Source organism: Pongo abelii, chromosome 2, assembly GCF_028885655.2.
Source record: "Pongo abelii isolate AG06213 chromosome 2, NHGRI_mPonAbe1-v2.0_pri, whole genome shotgun sequence".
Taxonomy (NCBI): domain Eukaryota; kingdom Metazoa; phylum Chordata; class Mammalia; order Primates; family Hominidae; genus Pongo; species Pongo abelii.
Window position 1 is genome coordinate 123005149 of NC_085928.1, and position 23149 is coordinate 123028297.

The window sequence follows — 23149 nt, forward strand, 5'->3', positions numbered from 1 at the left end:
GTCAATTATCCTATATTCCAATGTATTCAAACTACTATTTCGCTTTTGTGCTACAATACAAGTGCTTAAACAGTTACAATATGGTATTTTACTGACAAGATACACTGAACCAAAATGTTGTCTCCTGAGAAAGGTGAGGGGTCTTTCCTTTGGGATTTTTCTAATGAGAAAATTCTATACTGAGACTTGACATTTCATTACCAGAACTTCATGGATGGTTTTGTTAGGTTCCTATCCTTATTTAAACAGAGATAAAATTCCTAGTTGGCTAGGTGTTCCCCCTCCCCAAATCCCTTCCAAAAACAAAACAAAAAACAAAAAACAAAAATAAAAACAAACCCAAAAAACCGAGATTTTCATTCCAGGGTAAAAGAAGGCCAAATAAAATAGCTCGGTCTAAGATGAAATAATCTAATGTATTTTTTTCCATATGTTTTCTTTAAAACCTTTGTGAAAGTTAACAAGGAAGAAAGAGGTATGTGTTCAGTACCAATTCCTTTCAAAACCAAAAGATTTGTAAAAAACAACACTTAACACAAAATTTGAATTAACTTTATTTCCCCTACAGTCAACAACTTCTCTGCATTGAATTTTAAAGCAACAAAGTAAAATAAAATCCCCCAAACGACAAGGTATCAGAAATCCAGACTTCGTTACACTCTATTTGTGAAAATGTTCAGCCATTTTATTGTTCTGTAAAGGAACCATCATCTGGGTCAAAAATGAATTCTATAAATCAAAGAATATTCTACACCTTGGAAAAGAAAATCAGCAGTAACATTCTCACTGAACATTGTAAATTACATTTTTCTTCATAAAAGGTACATACTATTCTGCACTTTTCCACCAAAAGCAGTGGTGTGTTATGCTTGTTATATAAAAAAAAGTTATATCCTGTGGCAGGAAAAACCCTTTCTCTTTCACTAAACAACTGGAGAAAATGTTCAAGTCTGTATAAAGTTGCCTATAAGCTGGAAAGTGAACTTGTTCAATCTCCATTTACATTTTAGTGCATTTTTTGACAATTGTCACATTTTTAATAAAAGTAAGAAAATGCATATAGCACTAAAGAGTGTTTCATCAAATGCTTAACGGATTAAAAAATATGGAGCAGAGAACAAAATCATTGTGATGGATGAAACTGTTGTAAAATGAAAAAACTCCAGGCAAAGTTGTTCCAAGTCTTTTGTCACTTTGATGAGTCACAGAAAATGAACTCTGGATACCTGTCCACTTTAAGGGTTTTTTCCTTAATCTTTTACATGTAAACATAGTGCTAACTTCAGTACTAAGATACCAAAACTCCACCCTGGTAAGCAACATCCTGTGTAGTTGCCATGATTTCCAAAGAATATAAATTTAGCCCTTGAATGAATGATGTATGAAATCTGCTCAGTAAGTACCTGGTGAAAACAACTGCTAACAGCAGTAATAATGTGTCAACATAAAAAAACTACTTGAATCAATTAGCTACTCAGAGGTCCATCTTTGAAACAGCAGCTTCTTCTCAGAGCAAACAGTAAGCAATAGAAAATATACATTTGATGAAACATTCTTTGCATTGGAGAAACATGAAAATAAATATAATTCAAGGAAGTATAATGATTTTTCTAATATGTCTTTCTCAGACCTGTACTAGTTTACCGGTTCAAGAAGCTCTCATCACATTTTGTCACTTGTATTTTACATATTGCTATTTGGGTAATTCAAATAAAATGCAGGTCTTGTAAAAGAATAAAAACATTGACAAGTATGCATGTGCCAGGGACCAAATTAGAGGGTTCTTTGGTGCAGTTAGTCCAAATTCTCAGATTTGAAGGATAATATGTACCAATAAAAAAAAAATCTGCTGCTAGACATTTACAGCAGTGCTCTGTCTTGCTTCACATTAGAAATCGAAAACAGCTGTTCTCAACAAGCCAATTTTATTTTTTTAATCAGGCATTGCCAGAAAATTTTGTACATTAACCTGGACCAGTGATGGTTCTGTACCCTCTGTTGCTGTGAAACACGACATGAGCTAAAGGCAAAGACCGGTTCTCACAAGGACAACTGCTTCAAGTTAGGAACCAGAACAGTGCATTTAAACAATCTTCTTGGACATTTTCTTGCCTTTCTTAAAAACCAACTTATTTTTAATGTAGCCACGCTTCCTTTTGGTAGTCTATAAAAAAACAAAACACATAGTATTAATGCAGGTTTCTTACTGATTAAAAAATCTGTAAACACACACATGTTTTACTGCACTATGATGACTTAGTAAGCTCTTTGCTCTTCTTGTGACTGGATTCCTTGAATAGTTCAGTGAACACCACTAAACTGTTAGTGGTGTTTCTCACCTGAGTACACTAACCATCCAAAGTGAAAGGACTAGGTTCCTAGACATCCTCACCATCAAGTGAATGAATCTTCAGCTCTCTTCTCAACCACAAAGTGCTGAGCTGTAATTATTAACATTTCCAGGCAAGACAGAATATGTAACACTAGACTAAGGAATCAGAAATGGTAATGCTGCTCCTGGTTTAGCCTCCAGGAAATTAGGTGTGTGCCAGAAAAACAAGTTAACTTAGTAACTCTTAAGAGTCCCTGTTTTCAGTAAAATGAGGAAGACTGTAACCATCTACAAAAATGAGAGATATAATCACTTGGCACATTCTCTAAAAATAATCCTTTAGGTAGGAAAATAAGCAATTGAAAATGTAAAGCAAAACAACATTCCTTCAGTTTCATACATCTTTTAAAAATAAAATATTTTTCTTAACAATTCAGTATCCCACTAAAATACTTTCAATAGACGTTTCCTAGCATTAGAAACAAATTACCGGAAATGTAGTGGTACAAATTACTGCAAAAATATTTATGTTAGAACCCTACAGGATAAATTATAGGCACATATGTCTTTCAATCTGACCCACAGCCCTAGATATTGAAGACAGCAAATATTTTTTGAAAATAAGTAATTTAATGCACCATCAAAGCTCTGGGTTAACAGAGGCAGAAGACTCAAGAGACTGACCATTCAATTCAATTTTCACATTTAAATACAACTCTCAGAAGTTTCAGAAACTGGGTAAATCCTGCATCATGTTCCTTTATTCATGATGTTCAATTCATGACAATTTATAGTACTTTCTAACAGGGATGAGAACACAAGGCAAAATGCAATCCTTCTTAAGTTACTAAAAATTAGCTACTGCTAACTTGTTAACCCCATTATGTGACCTTATTGTTAAACTGATCTTATTAAGGCACAAAGTAAGAAACTTCAGAGGGTACAATTTTTAAAAATTCAAACTAGATCTAGTAGTTTCTTTATTATCATTACGTCCAGATTCTAACAGGATACTTTTTCTATGAGATCTTATGATGTGCCCCAGGAATATCCAAGTGTGTAATAGCCCTCAGGGTGCTTTTCTCCTACTGGCAGTGAACCATGTGCCAAAAAGCCTTTTCTGCAGCCTGGACTACAACTTCTAGCACCTTAGTCATGCCGGCTTTGCGATGGCCGGTAAACTCTCAGAATGGATGCTGTTATGTATACCCTCCTCCTCCAAAGTCAAAACCAGGGTAGAGAAAGGAAAGTATAAAAAGCATTCCTTCATAGTGCTAGTACAAAACATCTAAAGCCATGGAAACCAGAACGTCAAAATATGTTATTGGCTACCACAATATATGTTTTGGGCACACAAGACACATTATGTTTTATTTATCCATTCACATTTATTTGGGGAAAATGATGGGAAGACAAAAGGGGTCAAATGAAGAAAATTCACTGCCTTTGGGGTCTATATCATCAGACAACAAGTTCAACAGCCCTCTTTTTGCAGAAAAAGTACACCTTAGTTATACTTGGATATCTCAGGAGTAACTGCTTTGAGACTAGCAGCATTTGCTGCTCACCAGTTTCTCCTACCTCATGCCTGTGACAATCATCTGATTTTTTTTTTTTTTTTTTTTTTGAGACAGAGTCTCGCTCTGTAGCCCAGGCTGGAGTGCAGTGGCGCGATCTTGGCTCACTGCAAGCTCCGCCTCCCAGGTTCGCACCATTCTCCCGCCTCAGCCTCCCGAGTAGCTGGGACTACAGGCGCCCGCCAACATGCCTGGCTTTTTTTTTTTTTTTTTTTGTATTTTTAGCAGAGACGGGGTTTCACCGTGTTAGCCAGGATGGTCTCGAGCTCCTGACCTCGTGATCCGCCCGTCTCGGCCTCCCAAAGTGCTGGGATTACAGGCGTGAGCTACCGCGTCCAGCTCTCATCTGATTTTTTAATGTTATTTTACCTAAAGATAATGAGTTTGATATGACTAACACAATGAATGTCAGCTCTATGTGACATCTTTAAATACATTAGTCTAGATATGGTAATTTACATCTGGCACATATTCATATAAAAAGCTTCCATTTACCTATCACACCATTAATATTCAGCACTTTTATAGTACAAATTAAAATCATCTGTATTTTGAATATATTTGATGTATATTTTAAGTAACAAAGAGTTCAGACAGTTGTTTCAATGATATAAGATAGCTGATCTGAGCTATGTAAACCTAAGCATCCTTAAAAAATGAGATTTGAAGTCAGTCTAATAATAATCAGTATTATAAGGATAGTACCTTATAATGAACTTTAACATTTTATCTGACTGTTCATTACTTCCCATTTCTTACTGCTGGACAACCTATATAAATACTAATTTTAAGTCATCTTTTATAGCAAAGATTATAATCTATTTGGCTTCAGTGAGCAATAATGACCCCCAATGAAATACTTCGTATCTTATATAATATTTATTAGAAAAGAATTGCAGTAGTCTCGTAATTCCTGCCTATAAGCTTTGTCACAATTACATTAAAAAATTATTATCTTAAGATAAATGATTTTTTTGGGCTTCAGAAGGACTCATCCAACTCAAACCTATTCTTTATTCAATGAATAACAGAGTAATATCATACTAAGAATGGAACATGAAGATGCAATATAACTTTGCTCAAAAGATGAAGAACTAATCATAATTCTATTACTTGAGAATTTAGCATTTTTACTTTCATACAGGTTTGGAAAGCGACGGCCACAGCTACATCTTACTTTACAAGTAAGTCTTACTAGTGGGAATAGCACAAACCAAAGCCAGAAGGCCTCTGGAAAAATCTCAGCTTGGGATATCTGAAGTGCTCAGTTTGAAAGGAATGCTCCTAGCAGGCTAGCCTGATATTTACTTCGTATTAATACAGAAGCCATAGTCTTTATAAATCTGGCAGATGGAAATTTATTGCAATTTCCAGAAATTCTTTTTCATACAAACCAACACACCTTAAGTTACCCTTTAATGCCTTCACTTGGCACCCACCTTCTTTGACAAATACTTCTGTTTTGGGAAAATGTTGGTGACTCGAGGTTTGTGATCTAATGTCTCCCTGTTATCAGGTGCTTTTACTTTATATATCCTAACAAGCCAGTGTTCTGATGTAAAGGCTTCTTCCAAATGTTTGAATTTAATGTCCTTATTTCCAATCTCAGCATTACGTGTTCGGTCAAAACCTGGGGGTGTACGAAAATCCAGCTGCAAAAGTGACATTATTATTGGGTGTTAACCATATTGGAAAACATTCAGTGTTATAAGACAGTAAATGTTATCATTACAGTAATACCTTCTCCCTTTAAACTAGGAAAACAATCAAGTAATCTATCTATCTTAATAGTTCTCATGTATTGCTAACTAGATAGGAAAAAATCAGGAAGAGAGAAACTAAGTACATCAGAGTAAGAATTTCACAAAATCCTTAGAGTAGATGAACATTCTAAAGGCATTAAAAAAAAAAAAAAAACACACACAAAAAGACCCCCACCAAACATAGAAATGAAATCTATCAAAGCACTTTTTATAGGTATACAGACAGAACACACCCAAAGGGCTTCTTTTCTGTTTCAGAGCCTTGCACTATCTATCGTCTCTGCCTGGCATGTTCTTCATTCAGCTCTTTTGCATGGCTAGCTCCTTTACCACCCCCTTCAGGGAAATATTTTCTTGAGATTAGTGGCTGACAAATCTCCTTTATTGTTTCCTCATAGCATCTTGTTCTTTTACTCCATAACATATATTATTAACATCTTTACTTAACGCTAAAAATTATCTGTATCTTCGACTGGGATGTAAACATGTCTTTGTCTTATTCAAAGTGTAGCTTTATATCCCAATTATTATTTGTTAAATAAATGCACAAGTAAGAGATACTACATTCTTAAAGTGGGAACTACAAAGGAGGCCAAATAAAAAAACCAAACCGTGAAAGGATTTATGAGGGATAAAAAGGGAAAACATAGGGAGAGGAGACTTTAAGAAATTCTCAGACTGTCCTGATGTGGTGGCTCACACCTATAATCCCAGTACTTTGGGAGGCTGAGGCAGGAGGATGGCCTGAGCCCAGGAGTTCAAGACCAGCCTGGGCAACATAGCAAGATCTCATCTCTACAAAAAATACAAAAATTAACTGGACGTGGTGGTATGTGCCTGTAGTCCCAGCTACTCAGGAGGCTGAGGTGGGAGGATCAACTGAGCCCAGGAGGTCAACGCTGCAGTGAACCATGATTGCACTACTGTACTCCAGTATGGGCCACAGACTGAGATCCTGTCTCAGGGAAAAAAAAAAAAAAAAAAATGCTCAGACTAAGTTTATGTTGACATACAAATCTAGCATAAGTAAATTCAGCTTTTTTTTCCTTTTTTTTTTTTTTAAACAGATACTGGGTTTCACCATCTTGCCCAGGCTAGTCTCGAACTCCTGGGCTCAAGCAATCCTCCCACCTAACCTCCCAAAGTTCTGGGATTACAGGTGTGAGCCACCAGGCCTGGCCAAACTCAACTTTAAAACAAACATGAAAACCAGCTCTCCTTCAAGTAGTGAATTACTTGTTCCTGCTTATCTACATGATAGCAAAAGTTACACTTCAGATTTTAACCATATATTATTCTTGAGTAAGGTAGGCATCAAAATGAAATGTATGCTGGGAACATGGCTTAAAACTATTGATAAACTTAAAAGAGAGGAAGAAAAAGGTCCTTCAATGTGATCAGTAGTGAGCAGAAAAACTAATCAGAAACAAGCCAATCAGAAAATATGTTTTCTGGGGTAACTGATTATTATGGCCAGTGTGCTTCTTAGCAAGCGTTTAAAGACCAAGTGTGGCCTTCAAAAGAAATTATAAACACAAACAAAAACCTAAATCTAGATTATCACCTGCTGTTTTTTAAGTCATCTACAGAGTAATTCCAAGTGAATAATGATAAAATACGATTCACTTGGAATTACTTGAAGCAACACAACAAACAGGAACACAGTATATGCTAACTATTCTGAAACCAAGTGAATATTCTAGTCCATATTAGCCACAAAGATGGTGTTTTAGAAAAGGATAAAACTTGGGGCTGGGCGCGGTGGCTCACGCCTGTAATCCCAACACTTTGGGAGGCCAAGGCGGGGGGATCACGAGGTCAGATCGAGACCATCCTGGCTAATATGGTGAAACCCCATCTCTACTAAAAATACAAACAATTAGCCAGGCGTGGTGGCAGCCGCCTGCAGTCTCAGCTACTCGGGAGGCTGAGGAAGGAGAGTGGCGTGAACCTGGGAGGCGAAGCTCGCAGTGAGCCAAGATCACGCCACTGTACTCCAGCCTGGGCGACAGAGCAAGACTCCCTCTCAAAACAAAACAAAACAAAAAACACGGTAAAACTTGATTCACAAATTGAGGTCCAAACCCCTCAATTTGTGAATCAATTGTATACCCTCTTATACTTTATTTTTGAACCACATGAAGAGGAGTAGACATTTATTGTATATCCTTTTATACTTTACTTTTGAACCATATGACTGTATTATCTATTCACAAAGTTTAAAAATAATTTAAGATGCACAGAAATTTAGAATTTCTGTAATATCAATGTTCAAAGCATACATTTAGAAACAGTGATCTATCACATGTCACAGTTTTAACACTGAGTGCTAAAGCAAATCCACAAATAAAAACCCCTTTAGTTTTGATAGTTATCTTGATCCCCAGTGATAGTATAAAATTAAGCAAGCAATTTTTCCTCTGCTTTCTTATCAACTTAACCAGAGAACAATACAGAAATAAGCAGTTTTCAGTGAAACTAATAGTATGAAGATAATAATTTGGGACAGACACTTATAACAAAGGACAGATTAACAAGAGCAAAACAAATTTATTAAGACGTTAAGCGCACATTATGCAGGAGAAACCTCAATGAAAAGGAACTCAAAGCAGTGGCTTAGAACTCTGGCTTATATAGCATGCTTAACAAAGAACAATACATTTGTGGAGAAAGGACAAAGGAAAGTGGTTTTAGGCCTTCAAGATGGGAAAGTAGAAGGGTACATATATGGGAGAAACTAGTAAAAGAGTACATATATGGGAGAAACTAACGGAGTAAGTTTTGTTTGCAGATTCCTCTGGTGCTTTCTTTGGGCTGATAAGAGTCTTAGAGTTGTCTCCAGTACAGAATTTATATTCTGCCTTTAGGCAGAAAAGAGGTTAGATAGAACTTTTTCTCTGTTTGCTGCTTCTAAATTGCCTTCAGCTAAAAATTAACTTTCATGTCAAAGAGGCATATTTTGGGGTGACATATTCTGGTTTCCTTAAAAATCAAGTCATCAATCCAAACCCCATTATTTACAAACAAGAAAAAAACCAAGTGGAATCCAAGGCAGATACAAATTGTCTGAGAGTTACATGACTTGACAGAACCCGATCGAAAACACAAGTATTATGACATCAAGTCCATTGTTTCTTCTTTCTGCCACAATGCCTCTTTGCACATTCACTCATTTTGTAGACCCTTAAGCTTTTGTACCACATCATTCTAATTTACTAGAAAACTCTGACCCAGACAGCTCTAGCTATTTGTGGTAACGGAGAACAGGGAGAGAGTGAACATGTGAAGTGACTATTTACTTCAAATCTTTAATTTTAAGCTTTTCTCCACCAAGCAGCAAAGTGACCTAAGACCACACTGTTTCCTAGCTAGAACTCTCCTTGGAGAACAATACTTTCCAAAAGCATGAGGTCTAACAGTGAGATGGCAAACAAAGATTGGATTTGAGGCTACTGTTAATAAATATTAGAAAGAAGCCCTTGATCTAAAATTTTATTTTCTAATTTCTCACATATTAGTTTCAGAAATCTAAATTTAATGGAAAAAAAGACTATTTAGATAAGCACATTTCTCTTCAACACAATCAAAATATCATTATCCTGTTTTCTAGAGGCAAATAAGACTTGTTTTAAATATTATTTTGAATGAAAATTAGAGAAAAATGGATTTAACTAACCTGCATTTCTCCAAATCTGTAGTATGACATTTTATACATAAGGCAATTCAACAAAGTAGGGGATCCTGCTTTGTCTACACGGAATTCTCCCTGTGGGGTAAAATAGTCACTTTCCTACAAGAAAGAAACCAGAAGTTCTATGTTAGTTCAACTTAACATATTCAAAGCTAGTTTCCTCTTTTCATTTCCCCATAAGAATAAGCTTTTGAGGTATCTTTATAAAGCCATATTCAGTTACACCTCAAAAACATTAATCCCACCAGACTTTGAACCATGTTATAAGGCCTTAATAATTATTATTTTTGAGACAAGGTCTCGTTCTGTCATTGAGGCTGGAGTGCAGTGGCGTGACTGTGGCTCACTGCAGCCTCAACCTCCTGGGCTCAAGCAATCCTCCCATTTCAGCCTCTCAAGTAGCTGGGACTACAGGCCCACGGCACCACGCCAAAATAATTTTTGCATTTTTTTGTAGAGACAGGGTTTCACCATGTTGTCCAGGCTGGTCTTGAACTACTAGGCTCAAGTGATTGGCCTCCCAAAATGCTAGGATTACAGACATGAGCCACTGCACATAGCCACTTTCATAATTTAAAGAGACTGGTACCAACACCATGGCTTAATACCAGGTAGGGCTGGCTCTCTCAATTACCCATCCTCATCTCCGTTACTCCTTTTCAGAGTTTTCTTAAGTGTTCTAGCTAAATTTTTCCACATGAACTTTAAAATCGGCTTTATTTGGGGAGGACAATGTTAAAAAGACTCCTGTGGTAATTTTTATGGGGTTAACTTATAAATTAACCTCTATGAGGAATAATTTTGGCACTCTAGGTAAAAAATGTAATTTCTGAGTCAGAAATTCCTTTTCCAGGAATTAACGCTACAGAGATACTTGTATATGGCCAAAATAATGAATGCAGACAGTTATTATGCCATTGTTTATAAAACTAAAATATTGGAAACAATCTAAATTCCATCAATGGGGACAGGTTAAATAAATCACGGCACACACATAAAAAATGCAACGTACTGTGCAAATGTAAACAAAGGAATAAAGAAGCTCTCCATATTCTAACATGGAAAGATCAAGACATATTATGAAGTGACCAGGGTATATAACTTGCTAGAAGTTAAGAATTACAAGAAAATAACCAGTGATTACCAGGGACTCCACTGCCCCCACCCCCATTTTTAACTGACACATAAATTTGTGTATATTTATGGTGTACACCATGTTTTGAAATATGCACTGTGAAATGGCTACATCGATCTAATTAACATATGCATCAATCATACTTATTTTGTTGTAGTGAGAACACTGAAATATCTACTCTCTTAGCAACTTACAAGTACACAATGCATTGTTATTAACTATAGAGGAATTTTCTTTTTTTTTAGGGGGGTAGACTTTTTTGTATATCCTCTTATACTTTATTTTTGAACCACATGAAGAGGAGCAGACATTTATTGTATATCCTCTTATACTTTACTTTTGAACCATATGACTGTATTATCTATTCATAAAGTTTAAAAATAATTTAAGATGCACAGAAATTTAGGATTTCTGTAATATTAATGTTCAAAGCATACATTTAGAAACAGTGATCTATCACATGTCACAGTTTTAACACTGACTGCTAAAGCAAATCCACAAATAAAAACCATACTGGGAGAATTAAATTTCAGAAGATTAATACAAAAAAATAATGTTTACTAATCACAGTTAAGGGAAACATTACAGCACTGACATTTGACCAGGAAATCTTAGGCTTTACTTCATCCCCATCACACGACACCTGCATACATTTTCCCAAAAGATTCCTTTATTCTGGATCAGTGGAGCAATTACTTTTATCTTTTGTGCCTTCATCATGTAAAAGCACAATGCTGGATGTCCATCTTCTAAAAGCTCACAATTTAGTGAAAGAGGTAAGACAGAATCTAATACAAAACAGCAGTGGTTCCCAACCTTTTGGGCACCAGAGACTGGTTTCGTGGAAGACAATTTTTCCACGGACGGCGGAGGGCTGGTGGTTTCTAGATGAAACTATTCCCCCTCAGATCAACAGGCATTGGTTAGATTCTCATAAGGAACATGCAACCTAGATCCCCTGCATGCGCAGTTCACAATAGGGTTTGTGCTCCTATGAAAATCTAATGCTGCCACTGGTCTGACAGGAGGCGGAGCTCAGGCAGCAATGCTCGCTCACCTGCCCCTTACCTCCTGCTCTGTGGCCTGGTTCCTAACAGGCCACGGACCAGTGCTGGTCCGCTGCCTGGGGTCTGGGGACTCCTGCAAAACAGGTATAAATAATTTGGTGATGAGTACAGATGTGAGTATACCAGAAAAGGGCTTTTGGAGAGGGGATAAGTCTGTGGTAGGGAAGGTATTCCAGGAAAGAGAACAGTAAAAACACACGTGTCAGGTGAGTCAAGGAAAGAAACCACAAGCAAGTTTCAGGGGCTAGAACATACTGGCAGAGTAGACAAAGGTGGCAGAAGAACAAGAGACCAGCAAAGGAAGGCAAAACATGAAGAGGCTTACATTCCAAGCTAAAGAGTTTACACTTTATACCAATGTTTTATCAGAGGTTATCTATTTTGTACCAGTCCCTAGGCTGGGGCTTCAACTACTTTACTATAAATTCTCATTAAATGGCACTACAAATTAGTTATTTTTGGCAAAAGATAACCTAGTCGGCCTTGGTCACCATTTTAATTCCAGATCCTAGAACTAGACCTAGTGGCTCAAAGCATATTATGTTGACTGGCTAAAATAACTTGCCCAAGTTGACAGTTTTAGTTTTAACTCATGTCTGTATGGTTTTAAGACCCCTTCCCTTAATCTACTGAAGTCTTTTGAGCCTAAAAGTAACATGATCAATTTCATCTTACACTGGGAGGGAGGAAACAAGGCAAAGATAGCAATTTCAAGGTTACTATCCTATTTCAGGTTTACAAGCATAAGGGTAAGTACTAGAGTGGAAGCAATGGAAATGGAAAGAAAGGGATGACGTGAGAGGCTGTGAAGAGACGTAAAAGTTAAGAAGTCTTGGCAAGGGACTGCTTCATAGGGAAGAATGGTATATTAGTTCCATTTCGAGTTCAAAAAGTTTTAATATAGGAAATGCCTCTACTATCTTTAATAAATAGTAAAGCCAGGGTAAGGAACTAATCTGAGGGATAGGATGATGAAACAAATACAATGCAATTAGCAAGATCACAGAATTACTTGGACACAGTGAGCCATCTTTCACATAACTGGAATTATCTAGTTTCTTACCCGAATGTCTTTGGGATGTTCTCCTTCAGCTATCCTAACCATCCAGAGAAATTTGTTGATATCATCACCAGAATAGCCAATAACTCCTCCAAAAATAACCAAAACATAATCTACATCTAGAGTCCTCATGATTTTATAGGCTGCTGTTTCATTAGAAGACATAGCTTTTCCCACCTGCAGAATTAAAAAAAAAATGAGAAAGTTTTTGATTATTCCCACATTCATAAAAATCAATATATTTTTACTACAACATGGAATTCATCAAGAGTTTGTTTTACATGGAATTTTTTTGCAGAAATGATTTCCTATGAATTCAATAAACGCATTGGAATTTATGAACCTCTCAACTACTATAACTAATTTATAGTCAAAAATCAGAATACATGTTCTAATATTTTGCTAATAATTAAGTTCTATGACATTAACATTTTATGATGAAAGCAGGCAAGCTTAGAAAAAACAACTTCTCACAACCGCAGGCCAGGGCTGGCCAGTGATCTTGCTAGCACATACATTTCTTCTCCCCAGTCTAGCACGCATCTGATAATTAGCTACAAGAGTAATACAGATAGAATTCATTTGGTTAAGACTACTCTTTGTATTTAAAAATCTTTGAAGTACAAAGAGGGGATTACATTAATCTATGCAGATTAGTTGTTTAATAGCTAGAGGAACAGTTTGCCTATCCATAAAATACAGTGCATTTACTTTACATATTTGCAAATAATTTTTAGTTTATAACACGAAAAATACAAGCCAAACATTTTAAGTTTCAGATTTTGTCTAATTCTTCAGTAAGCTAAATTTATCATAAAATCTACCAGAAATCAGCCTGCAATTGTGAATGATACTTAGTATCATTCTTAAAAACAAAATAAGCACACCTTGAACTCACTTTATTGAATATATGTGTAAAAGTATTTTGAGAATTCAGCAGAGTACTTTTCACCCACATTTTTCCTATTTAGTCACAAGTGAAGCCTGATTGCTAAGGAGTGAATAAAGATTTTTTAACCTTGTATTTATTAAATCCTTACCAGTGCTATGTGGCTGTTATTCCAGGTGTTATTATCCACCAACGTAGTTCTATTAGCCATTCCAGCTATCTGATAGCCATAATCCCACCAAGACATTACTCGTGCATGTTCATCTGTATTTTGCCTTAGCCAAAAGTAAGCTTCTCTAAAATCATCTAAGATATTCCTGGTGCTGAAAAGAATCACAATATTCTTTTAAATGAGATGTCACAAATGTGAAGAGGCTAACTTAAAATCTTGAGGTATTAAACCACTGAATACGTTCAGATTTTAAGGATGGTAGTTATTAAGTAAAAGCCTCTACCGATGAGAAAAAAAAGAGTGAAACAATGAAGAGCTAGACTAGTGTTATTCAAACTAATGTGTGTGTGCACAAACCACCTGCATACCTTGTATTTAAAAAAAAAAAAAAAAAAAGCCGATTCTGATTCAGTAGGTCTGGGGTAGGGCCTAATAGCGTACAAGCCTAATAAGCTCCCAAGTGAAATAGTAGTTGAAAGCCATGGCAATACATAAATCAGCTGTTCTTACATTTTAGCTGCATCTGAATCACCTGGGTCTATTAAACCGCAGACTGCGAGACCCCAGCCCCAGGTTTCTAATTCTATAACATTAGGGTGAGGTCAAGAATTTGCATTTCTAACAAGTTTCATGGTAATGATGATGCTGTGCATACAAAGACCACACATTTGAGAAAAACTGATGTATATGATTATGCATGCAGAAATATTCTGGAAAAGAGCATGAAATACAATGATTACTACTCATGGCACCAAGGTGGAGGAGAGGACAAAGAAAGGTAGATTCAAATACAGAGCTTCACAGGAGCAGAAGGCAGAGGCTGGCAGGGGCGGGGGAGGGTGCACGGGGATGGTTAACGGGTACGAACACGACAGGGTGATTACAGTCAAAAATAATTTAATTGTACATTTAAAAATGACTAAGAGTGAAACTTGATCGTTTGTAACTGGAAGGATAAATAGTTGAGGGGATGGAAACCCCATATTACACGTGATTATTACACATGCCTGTATCAAAAGACATAAATAGAATGTACCCCATAAAATTACGTATTTACTGTGTACCTACAAAAATTAAAATAAAAAATTAAAAACAAAAAAGCAAATGCAGAATCTCACAAACAACATTCTATTTTTTAATTATATCCTTTGAGACAAAGAAAAAGAAGTATAAGTATAAAATGTTTTTGTATCTGAGTTATTTTCTTACCCATCATGATTGTATGAGGCCAGGACTACACTTGGACTAGAGTAGGCATTGCTTGTGACCCAGGTACAGTGGACAGCAAACATCATCAATAGCATCAGCATCAACATGGTGACAATGCTTTTTATATTAGGGCCTAATCCCTCTTCAGTTTTTTCCTGTTCAGTTGCATGTTTCCTCACTTTACCTGCCTGAAGATATTTAAAAAATTGGTTAGACAAATTCATTATTTGACTTGCTTCATTAAGATACCCAATGGAAAAAGTTGGGAGACTGTTTATCTATCAATTTAATTCTATGACTCAGAAAATGTATAACCACATATGGTTATATAACCATATGTGGGTTATATAACCCACATATAACCACAGATATTCTTATGTGGGTGATGGAGTGTTTTCTAAGTCAAATGTGAATAAGGTTTCCTGGGAATATACCAATCCAGAAACTGGTCATAGAGCAAAATAATTATCTCCAGTAAGAAGCTGCTTTCAAACCCAGTTGTCCTTATACTTTAAGTAAATACAAAGGAGATTAACCAAATGACCCCATTCTGGTGAAATCTTAATATGTAAATTCTTATAAAATCTGAATTCCACATCCTGAAAATGGCAATGCTCAGCTATAATTTTGACCATGTACCACTTTAGTATAGGAAAAAACTGCATTAACAGAATCAGTCTTCCAATTTTGAAACCCTAAAACCAACAGACTTGTTAAAACTATGATTTCCTTAAAAAATCACCTTCCCCAACAAAAAAGGGAAGAGAGAATAGAAAAAGTCACAACTTCTAAATTTCAAGGCTGGTTAAGAAACCACAAAGCAACAAAAAAACCCCAACAATAACAACAAACACAAAAATCAGGAATGTGGGTTTATTAACACACATCTTTACAAATTACATTCATCTTATAGAAGGAAAGAATTTCAAAGTTATTACCGATACTGGGAATTTATTAGTATTTTAAAATCTAGGCAATATTCAAATAGCAAAGTTTAATATGTCATCCAAGACAAGTGCTCTAATTCTTACAAGTCCTTTTCACACTTGCACCAACTAAGAAACTATAGATTAAAAATAAATTACCTTCTATTGGCCAGTTACCTATTGCTAACGAACTGGAGGGTTTTTAAAAAGGCATTTTGCTCCCTTCATTTTACTGTTCAATCAACCAAATATCACTTCCAAAATATTTTGAAAGTATGCACTGAGTATGGATCTCAAGGATAAGCACTTGTCTGTCCACATGGTTTCAGAGGGGTTTACAGTGCCAAATGTTATGTAATTTAGTACAGCATCAAGTTTTTGCTCTCAAAAATGGAAGGGTATATTAACAAGGGTATATATCTTAAGTATTTACATAACAAATGACCAAAAAGAAGAATTCCTTCTCTGATTACATTCTATTTTCTAACTCTGAGCTAAAAGACTGACCAGGATTCATATTTTGAGGCAAACAGTGGAGACCAACTAGAAAAGTCACAGTTTGTCCAAATCATCATTTAATAACATTTCTTGATATGTACAGTTCTTACTGTGGTAGAAAAATTAAGAAAGTACATAGACAATTTAAAGGCCTTACTTTAGATTCCCCACCTTATCATACAAATTTCCTTGGTTTCTTTTGTCATCCTCATCACTGCTGTCCTCCACAGGTGGATTTTCCCTTTTCATGTCATCCCCCAAATAGTGCTCAAAAACATTTGAAAAGGCAATTGCAGACAGCATACACACGACTGGAGTCAAAGTCAACATCAGTCGCACCATCACTCCAGCAAAGTAGACAGCACTGATTGCATATAGAGCAACTGCAAAGACAAATTCTCTTACAATATGTTGGAGGGAAAAAGTTCCCAGGAAACTGAACTAGATACTTAAAACCACACTGTAAAACCAATCTGGAATTATATAAATGTCTCACAAACGATTTAATTGTTTCTAAATTGATACTACTGACCAACTGATTAATTAGCCACATTTAGAAATTATAACTAGTGTTCACTAAATAAAACCTACACATCCACAGTTTAGAAAAATGTATACAATTCAAATTTAATTAGCTATGAAGAATTAGACTTAATTCACTATTTGTCAATAACATCATAAAAAACCCATAGCTGGCAGATAAAAACATATTTGTGCATGACATCACCAGGCAAAATAAATTTATAGATTTAAAATCTATAAAAAGCCAGTGCCAATATCTGGCATAAAACCTGCTTTAAAACAAAAACGGGATGAGAAGAACGTAAGTTATGAATCAAAGGAGGAACCTGCAAAGTTACTGCCAAGAAACTTAAAAAAATTTTTTGAAACAAATTTCCAATAGCCAGAGCTTTCTGGATAATGTGCTAACCACAGGAAAAGGCTCTAACTATTTCTGGCTGAAGGCTATGTATGACTTTACAAATTCAGTGAGTCATGTGAGCTCCTATCTTATCTGATGCTAATTCAATTTTTTTTCCTGATTAAAAAATACATCACATCATATTCTTAAGTGTGTATCTCAATGAATTTGTATATATACACACCTGTGTAACTACAACCCATAATGATATAGAACATTTTTATATGTCCTCATGCCTCTTCTCAGTCAATAATTACCCCATCCCCTATCAAAAAAGGTAACCACTATTTAGACTTCTAAAGAATTAGTATTCCTTATTGTTGAACTTTACAGGAATGTAATCAGATAAAAATGTTCTCTTTTGTACTGGCTTCTCTTATTTCCCCATCCTGTTCTTTAATGATTGTTGTGTTGTATTCCACTATAGATAAATAAAAATTTATTCATTCTACTGCTGATGACTTTGGAATATTTACTATTAGGGGTTACTGTAAATAAAATTACTAATGCATTATTAAACATGTCTTCTGGTAGACATATGCACTCACTTCTCTTAGATACATACATAGGAATGGGATTACTGAGTCATGAGGTTTAAGTTAAATCTTCTGGAATGATGCAGTATTAACAGGGCCTCATCCAGGATCCATTAACCTAGAGAAGAATGAGTGTGCAATCCTTTAAACTGAACCCCTACAGGTGCTGTTCTTTCTTTCCTGATTCATGTGTCACTCATGGTCCAGATCCTATAATTGTACAAGTTTCTAGCACTACAAATTACTTACTAACTGGTGTGATCCTGTGCACATGATAAAGCTTTTCTCAGTTTCAGTTTTTATCTTATACAAAACAACCACGGCATATTTCATGTGTGATTAAATCATGTAGAAGCCTTTGATATCTGCTTATTTTGTCCACTTATATTAGAAATATCGAATCCTAAATATTTGGCTTTTAAATATTTTGTATTTCAAGTCTTATTAGTTGGAAATATACAAATCTATCAATGAAGAGGATGTTTAGTGAAAGGTGATCCTTATTCTGTTATAAAATGGACTTTGCTCTGAAATCTGGAAGATGAATGTCCCTAAAAACTTCTTCCTACTTAAGTAAAATTTTACTCAGAAAACAAAGTCAAGGCTATTGTCAACAAAGTTAAAATTTTCAATTCTCGAACACAAACTATAACATTAACCTCTCAGAAACCATAATATACTAGTCCTAAATTAAAACAATCAAAACACTTAATACAAATTCAATGAATTTTTCTTTTTCTTTTTTTTTGAGACAGAGTCTTGCTCTGATTCCCAGGGTGGAGTGCAGTGGCTTGATCTTCACTCACTGCAACCTCCGCCTCCCAGGTTCAAGCAATTCTCCTGCCTCAGCCTCCTGAGTAGCTGGGATTACAGGCATGCACCACCATGTTCGGCTAATTTTTGTATTTTTAGTAGAGACAAGGTTTCACCATGTTGGCCAGGCTGGTCTCGAACTCCTGACCTCAGGTGATCCACCCGCCTCGGCCTCCCAAAGTGCTGGGATTACAGGCGTGTGCCACCATGCCCGGCCTCTCAATGAATTTTTCTTGGTTAAGCACCTATGCAAAATAAGGGAGAAAATTTATCTTGAATATATAGAGTCAAACATAGAAAAACAAAAATTTAAAGTAAATAATCTCAAAAAGAAAACTATTCCATATCAAAGTATTCATTAAAAACCTCTCTTACCAAATACTCTTTCATCGTTGATATTTTTGATACAGAACCAAAGGCCTGCTGGGAAGGTACATACAAGAATATGTAGATCAAAGAAGAAAGACACCCAAGTCGTAGGTTGATGCTCAGACACTGATGCAATAATTGGAATGTGTATTTTTGCATACCTGGTATTAAAAAAGTTAATATTGTTTACAATTAAGTGATAAAACAGGAGTTCCTTTTAGATGAAGAAATCTTGTTTGGTTGTAGAAATGGTACCTACTCCCTACCCTTTCTTTTTTAAATATACCTTCCAAGGTAACCGGTTATACTGGATAGTTTCTGTTTGGTCTACACTGGTAAAACTAAAACTAGTATGCCCTCTGTAAAATCCAGAGAATTATCTAGATCCAGACGTGAGAATGTTGGCTCTGAATTCCAATACAGAAATCTCTGTTCAACTGGCAATTTGTTCTGCAGTTTAAGTCAGCATTTTTCATGTTTGCATCAACGAGTCTCATTACCTTTTGGAATTATTACTACAGACTGAATATCCTTTATCTGAAATGCTTAGAATCAGCAGTGTTTCAGATTTTAGAATATTTGCATTATACTTACCAGTTCAGCATCTCTAATCTGAAATTCTGAAATGCTTCAATAAGCATTTCCTTTTAGCATCATGTTGGTGTTCAAAAAGTTCATGATTTTAGAGCATTTCAGATTTTGAATACTCAACCTGTAGCAGAAATACTTTACCCAATAATTACACCTTACACAATGATAATGCCTTGCTTGACATGAAGCTGGCATGGAGGCAGGTGAAGGAAACGGAAAGGACTGAAAAAATTATTACTGAAACACCCTGAGATTCTAAAGTAGTCAATTAATTGATTACTTTATAATATAACTGCACAAGTTATATTATATTATAATTTTACTTTACAGTTATATATAACTGTATAATTTATTTTACAGTTATATTACAAAATTACTTCATAATATAACTGCACAAGTTAACCTAGTAATTTAACCTAATCAGAATAACAGTCTACAACTTGGGTTATCCTTCAAATTCGTTAGTGATCCACAGGCTGAACTCTTGAAGTATGTGTCTAATTGTTAGTTCCAGTCATTCATGCATAATTTGCTTATGTCCTTTAATTAGACCTGGACACAAGTCCTTCTGGTATCACATCAGAAAGCATGTCTGTTCAATAAATTGTTTTTTATTGAGCCACCTGGGGAGTAACAAGACAGAACAGCAGGAACAGAGGAGGGGCATAAGTTATAATCAATAGATATTTTCTAATCTCCAGGAAAACATTTTAGAGACAAAAAGTTTTATTGAACTAGTCTAGTTCAAAACCAAATGTATTAACTCATTTTATAACAGCATTCTAAAAAAAAAAAACCACAACAGATATATATTCTCTTGTGTTTCACAGATTTAAAAAAACAAAAAAACTTAGATCAGATGGTATTAGAAAAAATTAAATTTTCTTCCTATCGATGGCAATTAAATTATAACATAGTATCCTTAAGAATTCTTAAGAATAAAAAATTATTACTAAAGATGAAAATGTTATATGTTAGGTAAAAGACAAATCAATCTTTAAATTGCACAAAGGTTACCTAAATATTACAAACAAAACAGAAACAAGGAGTTGCCCATGCAGAACAGTAATACACAACGTACATTTCATACTAAAGGTGCATTCAGAACAGGTATCATAACAAGATAAAATACAAGGAATTTAACATTTACTAAACTAGCATCTTTGGTACTTAGAAATGTTGCCCAAGAACTGAGTGAAACACTGACAAAACAGATAAAAACAAAGGAAAAGGAGTATTTCAATAAATATGATGCCAAATAACATAACTGCACTTACCCAGTATCCCACAGTGAATAAAATCTGCCACTCCATGGTGCAATGTAACCTTGGAAGGAAAAACATGGATGAAATTAATCTGCCTTATTATTTTGTAAATCTTTTATTGCCTTTATGTTTATTGCTAATTATAGATAGACAAACTAATGTTCAAAGAATTTCAGTTTTCATTTATAGGTGTCAACCTATTTTAGACAGTTGGCAGTCAGAAAAAATAAGGTAGTGATCAAATAAAAACAATATCCATAGAGAACCCATTTCCAGAGAAACACATTTGAGATAAAGTTGTAGAAAGTTTTCTAATTCTCTTAAGCTTTTAGTTGACTAATAAGGCTAAGGCATTAAACAAGACCAGATCATTTAAAAAAAATAAAATAAAGGGGGGGCAGGGGAAAGGGAGTTTCTAAATGATCTAGTCCAGTATGCCATATCCCACCAGATAAATTCAAAGATGATTTTAAACACTCACGGCTTTTACATTAATTTGACAGAATAAATTTAGAAAGAATTCAATTTGTTTCTAAGGACTGGTAAATAAAGGTTAGAGGGTAACTTAGAATCCAGAAGCAGACTGAAACTGATTCTGTTAGTAAACTGCTGAAAAGTAAGGGAGAAAGAGGGAGTGTGTGTGCATGCAAGAGAAGATGAGCATATAACAGATAAATAACAGAAGCTCTGATTTTTTTTTTCTTAGTTTGGGCCTATTCATCCAGCAAGAGAAGGATGCTTAAAAGTAGATTTATCAGAGCTTGATGCCGCAAAATTAAGACATACTATTCAAAAAAAAAAAAAAAAAAGAAAGAAAAATCACTTTGTAGTCATGCTGTTATTCAGATTTTAGAACTTTTGGCTATTTTTGTTATATTGTTTGTACAGACAATATTCACATCCTACAGGTGATAACACTTACCTGTATAAGTCAAATAGATGACACTAAGGAACACAGCACCTGCAGCTAGTGATACACCCAAAAAGAAAAGGGTCTGGAACTCTTGTTTTGTTAATCGGTCTCTCAGATACTGCAAGAAAGCATAAGCTTGCAGCAATGCAAAGACACCTAATTAAAGAAAAGGGTCATATAATCAACAAAGCAGTTTTCCAAGGTCATTTAAAAACTTTCATTTGAAAGAGCTTCTTAGAATGTCCTTGCACGATTCATATCAAAGACTAGTTATTTCATCTAGCCAACATTTCCTTTGTCAAATGACAGTTGCCTAATGAATACAACCAAAAAATTCTGTGACTTTTTTTTTTTTCTAAATGATCAGACTCCTCACACATGTACCAGACCAAAGGGGAAAAAAAAATCCCATTTGAATAATAAGCCTATTTAACACATTAAGTTCCTCCCTTTCCTCTATATTTTAGGGGGATTTTCTGGGGTGGAGGGAAGTAATTTTTAAAAATCAATGAAAAACAATTCTCCGATTTGTTTTGCTGAAGGATACAAACACTTAGGATCCGGATAATCTTGATATATAGTTACTATTTATAACTGAGTAATAAGATGTGACCTTAATTACGCATTTAGACAAGATTCTAAATTTGTATCAGGGCTCATGCCAAATTATGGCATCTTGGCATTTGAGAAACCAGCAGAAACTGGGAAGTCTCTCTCATCTTTTCTGTTTGTTCTTCCCTGAGGCAGGTCATAAAATAATTCTCTGACTTTCCTGTAAGTAGGTTATAAGATCCTCATTCCAGAGGGGTCCTTCTAATACCCAGAGGAAAAGATGAAGACACAGAGACACCAAGAAGAATATGAACAAATAGGCCTTAAGTTCTTCCCAGTCTATTGCCATTAGATCGTACTTCTCTTTGTCCAATCTTATTTCTACATGACTGTCCACTCTTCATCAAACCTAAGCATAAAAATAGTTTCCCTGCCTTTTTAAAATTTTCACTTCTGAAGACTCTTGTGTCATGTAAAATTTATGCTTTTCTCTTGTTAATCTGTCTTTTGTTAGAGATAACAATCTTTTCTCCCCTACATTAGTAAATATAAAGGTGAGTTCTAAGATATACAAAACTAAAGGAGTAGTTGCAAAAACAGATTCTCAAAAAGTACAAAACATGATACAAAAACATTAAACATAAAACTTTAAACAAAGAGGATGTAAGAATCCTCAAGCATCTAGAAGATTAATTTTTAAAAATAAATTCAATTTTAAGGGTTGTTTTTAAAAGTCCATTTTACAATGGTTAAGTAAGTATTATCAAAGATTTAGAGTTTAGGAAATGTTGTAATGCATACGTGTAAAGACAGGTGACTGCGTATCTACATAGACATTCTATTCATTATTGTGTACACAACACTAAATA

The 23149-nt window shown here is 35.1% G+C and overlaps 1 protein-coding gene across 2 annotated transcripts in view; it reads right to left on the reverse strand.

Annotated features, from left to right (window-relative positions):
• Positions 1-536: 536 nt before the first annotated feature.
• The window catches only part of STT3B (STT3 oligosaccharyltransferase complex catalytic subunit B), a 105586-nt gene continuing 82973 nt past the window's right edge, over positions 537-23149 (reverse strand). The window contains exons 7-16 of one of the 2 annotated variants that reach the window (XM_002813975.5): positions 21738-21884; positions 20828-20876; positions 18966-19120; positions 16491-16702; positions 14896-15083; positions 13666-13837; positions 12629-12802; positions 9349-9462; positions 5349-5561; positions 537-2164 (exon numbers count right to left, since the gene is read on the reverse strand). In XM_002813975.5, coding sequence (XP_002814021.1) covers positions 2084-2164; positions 5349-5561; positions 9349-9462; positions 12629-12802; positions 13666-13837; positions 14896-15083; positions 16491-16702; positions 18966-19120; positions 20828-20876; positions 21738-21884 — 1505 coding nt within the window. In that variant the 3' untranslated portion in view covers positions 537-2083. Of the gene's footprint in view, positions 2165-5311; positions 5562-9348; positions 9463-12628; positions 12803-13665; positions 13838-14895; positions 15084-16490; positions 16703-18965; positions 19121-20827; positions 20877-21737; positions 21885-23149 lie in introns of both variants that reach the window. The other variant, XM_054552441.2, reaches the window with a different exon arrangement.